Source organism: Fukomys damarensis, unplaced genomic scaffold (assembly GCF_012274545.1).
Source record: "Fukomys damarensis isolate Sample0158 unplaced genomic scaffold, DMR_v1.0_HiC HiC_scaffold_23, whole genome shotgun sequence".
Classification (NCBI taxonomy): domain Eukaryota; kingdom Metazoa; phylum Chordata; class Mammalia; order Rodentia; family Bathyergidae; genus Fukomys; species Fukomys damarensis.
In genome coordinates this window covers 4,208,971-4,215,520 of record NW_022900935.1, presented here as the reverse complement: position 1 = coordinate 4,215,520, position 6,550 = coordinate 4,208,971, and the positions used below count along the sequence as shown (strand labels likewise).

At 48.3% G+C, this 6,550-nt stretch overlaps 1 protein-coding gene across 1 annotated transcript; it reads left to right on the top strand.

The window, feature by feature from the left end:
• Positions 1 to 1,833: 1,833 nt before the first annotated feature.
• On the top strand, positions 1,834 to 4,973 carry LOC104855404 (phospholipase A2, membrane associated). The gene is made up of 5 exons (XM_010614250.2): positions 1,834 to 1,969; positions 2,818 to 2,867; positions 3,053 to 3,197; positions 3,440 to 3,549; positions 4,637 to 4,973. The coding sequence occupies exons 2-5, from the start codon at positions 2,828 to 2,830 to the stop codon at positions 4,777 to 4,779; spliced, it is 438 nt and encodes a 145-aa protein (XP_010612552.1). The 5' UTR covers positions 1,834 to 1,969; positions 2,818 to 2,827; the 3' UTR covers positions 4,780 to 4,973.
• The last annotated feature ends 1,577 nt before the right edge of the window (positions 4,974 to 6,550 follow it).

The following is a 6,550-nucleotide window of genomic DNA, read 5'->3' as shown; positions in this document are numbered from 1 at the left end:
CCAGGTCTGGCTATATGCCCCCTCTTTTAAAAGACTGGTCATTCAGGATTAGGGACCATCCTAAGAGCCTCAGCTTAACTCAGTTACATGTGCAACTGCCCTATTTTTGAATAAGGCCACATGACAAGTTACCAGGATGTAAGCGCAGTTCAGCCACTAACATAAGTCTACCACTTCAAGTAAATTCTATTTCTAAAAGATGCGAGAAACAGATTTACTTGTCCAGATCCCCACAGAAAATGGACTTCACAGGCAGAAAAAACAGCAAACACAGTCAGTCTTGCAAGCCTGGGTGTCTGATCTGACAGGCACACACAAGTCGAAAAGCTGCGTGCTTTTATTCTTTCCCCATCTTCCATGGCCTGGGATCTGGGGTTCACAGTCCATCCTGGTTGATGCCTGCTACTTCCTTCTTTGTGCCCCTTCTTTTCTCTGTGCATTTTTTTGGAGTTATTTATTTATTTATTTGGCTTCTCGGGATTGTAATTCATGAAAACTTATTTGTCTAGCGATTACACCTTAGCTCAATACCTAATCGCAGGTGTGAGCCGTTTAGTAGCCTGTGTGTCTGTGGCGCCATTTGACCCGGTCAACTCTGTGAATAAGGACTTGTTAGAGTGCTTAATGAAATATGGACCAATTGAAATATTTTTGTTTCTTCCAAAAAGAAAGCTGCCTGAATAGCTCTTTAGACAGCCTGGATGATGCTGAAATAATTATAAATATGAACCAGCAGTGGCTTAATATAACAAGTGTTTTTTGTTTTGTTTTGCTTTTAATTTCTCACTATACTAGGTCCACTGAGGGCAGAAGGACTTTCCAGGACAACTGTGCTCCATGCTACCACTCGGCACCCGACTGCTTCCAAGTCCACCATGAGGCGGGCTGAGGAAGTCTGGTTTTTTCCTGGTCTCCGCTCAGAAATAACCCTTCACATGGATGCTCACCCTGGAAGCAGGCTCAGGACCGCGCACTTGTGAGTGGCTAGAAAGTGCAGCAAAGATAAAATTGGTCACAAGCACCAAAGCCCCGGCTGCAGGATCACTTTAGGACTGGTGTTCGGGTGTCTCCACCGTTCTCACCACAGGTTGGAGAGCAAGGAAACAGGTTCTTACTGTAAAGCCTACAGAATAAAGAAGCAATAGCTTAGGGGGGAATTACCCGACCTGTCTCTAAACGCAGGAGGATCGGGGCTAAGGGAGAAGCAGCAGCCTGGTGGGCAAGTCATTGACAGCCCCTGGATTCCCCAGGATTGGAAATTCACTGGCGATGACAGAGAAACAGAATGAAGGGGAAAAGAAGATTGATTCTCTGGCTCCAGTTATAGAAAAAAAATGAAAGGAATCTTCCCATTCCACACTTTCCCTGCTGGACTGCAAGAACCCCGGGGGCAGGAACGGGTATGGCCTGCTTTATTGCCTGAAAGATGTGCATGGGAACTTGGTAGAAGCTTAGGCTGCATTCCCCATGAGTGAAGGAACAAGTGCATATCACTAAACGCTCCTCTCTGTTCTCACACGAGCAATGCTTGCCCGGTACCCATCCCAGTTACCGTGCAGGGGAGCCCACAGCCTGTCAGAGCACGTGGTCCTTGTCCACCGTGGAACTGGCTGCAGGGAAGCCACTGACTGGCAGTCACACCCAGGGCTGGTTATGGAAATTTACCCGGGCGGGAGCTAATCCATGGGAAAGCCTTCAGAATGACTTGAAATTTATTTTGGCACAGCTCCCAGAATGAAAGGCTTTCCAATACTCATTTCTGTCCTGCCAGCTCTGGTGAGAAGGGGAAAACAGGAGATTGCCCAGGGACATGGGCATGCTAATCTTTGAGTCCACCCACTGGCCACACCCCAGTTAGCTACCCCTCAACCATATACTTCCCCAGATTGGGTAGCTATTTAAAGGCAGCTGGAAGTCAGGAAAATAAGGACAGTCACTTGGCAGGATCAACCACAGCTTCTCCTGAGAGGTAAATACCCAGACATCAATGCCCGGTGAAGAGTATTAGAAGTCCTGCTCATTGTCTGGCTTTCCAAGGTGTTGTATTGTGCATTTCTGTGGGTGCATATATATGTGACCCACATGTGTGCTGTATGACTGCACAATCTGGTGTGTACAAGAAAGTGTGAGTACGCAAGTGTGCTGGAGAGTTCGTGACACTCGCACTTGTGAGCTCTATGAGTACAAAGGTGTGTGAAGTAGTGGAGAGTTCAAGAGCGTGTGCGCAGAGGCATCCACGTGGGAGAATGGGGGGCTGTGTGTATGTGTGTGTGCATGTGTGTGTACACCTGTGCACGACATGACGTTGGAACAGCTTCCAAAGAGGAGGTGCTGCTTTACTTCAGGAGAAAACTATTAGGGACCAGACTCCATTGATGAAATTTCCAGGACTTGAAAACAGTGCAGTGACATGCAAGAAATGTCTAAAGGGAAATAGAGGGACACGTTCTCTGACATCAGGAAGCTACCAGTTTTGTGGGACGAACTCACTTCCACCCTCCTAGGGATTCTTGGGCTGAAGAGGAGTAAGGGAGGCTACAACATGTGGCGTCTCCAGGAGCTTGAGGCCTACATATGTGTGACACCATTCCACAGAACTGGAAAGGGTCAGGGGGTGGCGTGCACATCTGTGGACTGTTGCAGGTCACTGTAGGTGCCCTACTGTGTGACAGAGGTGCTCTGGCTACATGTGCCCTGGATGAAAGGCACATCTATGTGCTCCAGGGTAGAGCTGGGTACAGGACAGGCACGGGGGCAGAAGCTGGGACCAAGTGGGAGAGGAGTGCAGGCCATTGAGTGTATACCTGTCCTTCACAGAGTCCTCAGCATGAAGCCCTTCTTGCTGCTGCTGCTGGCCATGGCCTCTGGTAAGAGCTGACCCTGACCTCCGGGCACCGGGAGAGCAGCCCAGTGGGGTAAACATTTGACCTCTGGTTTTCCTTCCCACTGGAGCAGTCTTCTCTCAGTGGGAAGAGCAGAGATGACACTTGTAGGGAGGGAGAGAGGCAAAGGGAAGGGCTCCACATCTCATCTACAGGTACTTTCTTACCAGGCTTGCCTCAGGTCCATGGACATTTTACACAGTTCGCAGATATGATCACGCTCAAGACAAAGAAGAACGCACTTACAAGTTATGGTGCCTACGGTTGTCACTGTGGCTTCGGTGGCAAAGGAACCCCGAAGGATGCAACAGATCGGTGAGGTCACCCTGCTCATTTCTGCCCCTGCCAGGGTTAGGAGTTGTAAGGACAGAGCTGATGCCCAGTGGCTCGGTGGTCCCAGGAGGTCCCTGATGGAAAAATAACCAGCATGTTGAGAACTCTGCTCTAAGCTGTCCCAAGTCACTGAGTTTCTGTCCAGTCACGGAAAGGGGGATGACGGAACACCAGGACCCCTAAAGCTGTGAGAAGGCAGCCCTGACACGATGCCCTCCTTCCAGGTGCTGTGTCAAGCACGACTGTTGCTATATCCGGCTGGTAAAACGTGGATGTGGCACAAAACTTCTGAAATACCAGTATACCAAAAGAGGGAGCTCAATCACCTGCAAAGGTAAGAAAGAGCCCTGTGACACCATCATGTTTCCTCCTGCGTATACTGCATCCCCACTGTGCCAGGCACCACACTGGGCACCAGAGGAGGCCGCCATAAGGAGGATGCACAGGGCTCCTTCGCTGGAGGGACAGGAGGGCCTCTGAGGCCTTCAGAGACAGGTGTTCCCATGGGGTGTGCGGCACAGCCAGACTTACCAGAGGAGGCAGCCATAGGGAGGATGCACAGGGCTCCTTCGCTGGAGGGACAGGAGGGCCTCTGAGGCCTTCAGAGACAGGTGTTCCCATGGGGTGTGCGGCACAGCCAGACTAGAGCGGGTGAGCAGGCAGCAAGTAGAGACCCCGAGTGTACACAACTGTGTGGAGAAAGCCTGACTTCAGGAGGGAGACTGACGGCAACTGGGAGCTAACTAAGTCTTACTGTCTCCAGTGGATCCATGAGTGCAACCTTCCAAACCACAGATGACTTTTACCATTGTGCTCTCTCCTCGAGGCTGTGTACCTCCACAGGCTTTAGGTCCCAGGCCACCAGTGCCCAGCTGGCAGTGCTTTGGCTTATGGGGATGCCTCCTGTCACATAACGAGAATTCTAGAAGAGGGCAGGCAGCACCATGCCTGGGGCACCTTCTCCGCCACGTCACCGGCACTGTTGCTCAGCTAGGCCAAGGTGGCTGAATCTACCTGTGTCCTCAAGACACACCTGCAGCTCCACACATCACGGCCTCAGCTGTACAGCAGGCTTTCCCACCACGCTGCTGTCTTTTTGGAGGGAAGAAGTCCATGCTTCCCTTGACCACCCATTAGACTTTCCCTCATAGCTCATTGGTGAGAAGTGGGTCACATCCTACCTACAGACCAGTCACTGGAAGATCTATAGCAATCCCGGTGCTTGGTGCTTTGTGTCCCAGTTGGCCAGGGAGCCAGCTCTGGGAGAGCAGAATCCTGCCTCCCATTGGTCAGGACGATCTGGAGCAGGCAACTGCATCAGAGAAGGAGCATCTGGGCCCTGAGCTGTGGTTTCTACTCCTACCCTGAAGCCACAGAATAACAAAACACCGCATCTGGTGATTATATTCTTCTAATTTCAGCAAAGCAGAGCTCCTGTCAGAAGCAGCTGTGTGAATGTGATAAAGCTGCTGCCTCCTGTTTTGCGGCAAACTTGAAGAGCTATTCAAGAAAATACCAGTTGTATCCCAATCGGTTCTGCCATGGGAAGAACCCACGTTGCTAAGAGGCTACCCGATGTGGAAACTTCTTCTCTAATGCCTCTCCCTCCTTGGAGCAAATTCCCTGGTGATAAAACAATCAATTCTCTTCCATCTGGGGGTTAGGCCAGAGCCCTCTGTTGTGGCCCAGGAGGTGAAGCCCAATGTGGGGGTGGGGGTGGGGATACCACTCTTCTGAATAAAGCCGCTCAGCCACAGGTATCACATATGGGTGTATTGGGGTGTGCATGGACATGCGCGTGCCATCAGGCCCACACACAATCACTCTGTGCACAGTGAACAAGTTCAAAATTCAGGCTCTGGACTCAGGCTGTCTGGGTCCTGTCCCCCGCTGTCCCTCAGCCCTAAGCCTTGGTTTTCTCACCCAAACAGAGATGACACTCAGGCTTCCCTGTTTAAGAATGAAAAAGGATACAAATATAAAGCACCAGGCCTGGCCTGTCTTCAGCTGCCTTTCCAATTAGGAGTGAGACTCAGGCTTCTCTCTCCTCTTCCAGGGCCACAGCAGGGGTGTGAGGATATGAGTTGTCCGAATTACAATGGAGGCCTGTTTGCCAGGCCCCCTGCCATGTTAACTGAAGGAAGTAGGGGGCGTCAAGGAGGGGTTCTGGCGCAAGCGGATCTGATCCGAGGAGCACTCACAGAAGACTCCAGAAGAACCACGACCCTGCATAAAGGACTGCACCAGATCCACTAAAATCCTGGGCCGGTACTTTTGTCAGAGCAAGGCACTGTGACCAAACACTTCAGATTACCCGACAGAGATTAGAGGATTCTTGAGAGCTCGAGACAAAGCAAAATAGAGTCCAAAATTGTAAAGCATGAAAAGAAGGTTCTGGCTGAGGATGTAGTTCAGTGGCACTGCACCTGCCGGGCAAGTACAAGGTCCTGAGTTCAATTCCTGGTACCGAGAAAAAAAGAAAGGAAAAGAAGGTTCTACTCTGAAAATTAGACAGTGATACTGTGGTCCATTTTCATGCATTTTCTTTTTCTTTTTCTTTTTTTAATCAGCAAGACAAATATTCTTAAACTGCAGTTATAATGTTGACAAATGAAATCCTTTTAACTTTCCGTACATTGTTTTCTCTCTGCCTATTTTGAATCTGCTAATTTTTTCACTTATATTAAGATAAAGACAAATTGAAAAACAGGGAAAAGCTCATTCAAAAGTGTTTCTTACGGTATTTTAGCCTCTAGAGAAAAAGATAAATGCTTTCCAAATAGTGGTTTTGTAATTTGCAACTCCATGGCAACCTAGATACCCAACAGTTATCCTTCTTGGAGATGAAAGTTTGGTTTAAATGGCTTTAATTGCTTATGGTGCTAAAACCATTCTGCCTTTTAAAAACATTTCTTGTCTTAGTCAAAATCTTTAGCAATAAAAAGAGAATTCTGCCTGGCATAAAAATTATTTCATTTGCTACACTGGCCAGGAAAAACCAAGGAAAATATACACAACCTTTTCAGAATTATTTCTTAAAATGTTTCCATCCTGAGTTGATCCATCAAGCAAACCAGCCAGGCCAACAAAAGAAAGATCATTATTAAAATCAAAGTTGTTCAGAGATTTTTTTTTTTTATTCTAGCCATTCCTAGCTAAAATGTAAATATCTAAGAGTTAACCCCTATACTCATTCAAGACTGAGAAAAAGAAACAAAAAGGAAGGGAAATATCTTAAATGCACCATTTGGTTAAAATAAAATAAAATGGTCGTCCTTTTAACCCAATCACGGGATATCAAATGATACAATTACTCTAGATTATTGCTTATATAT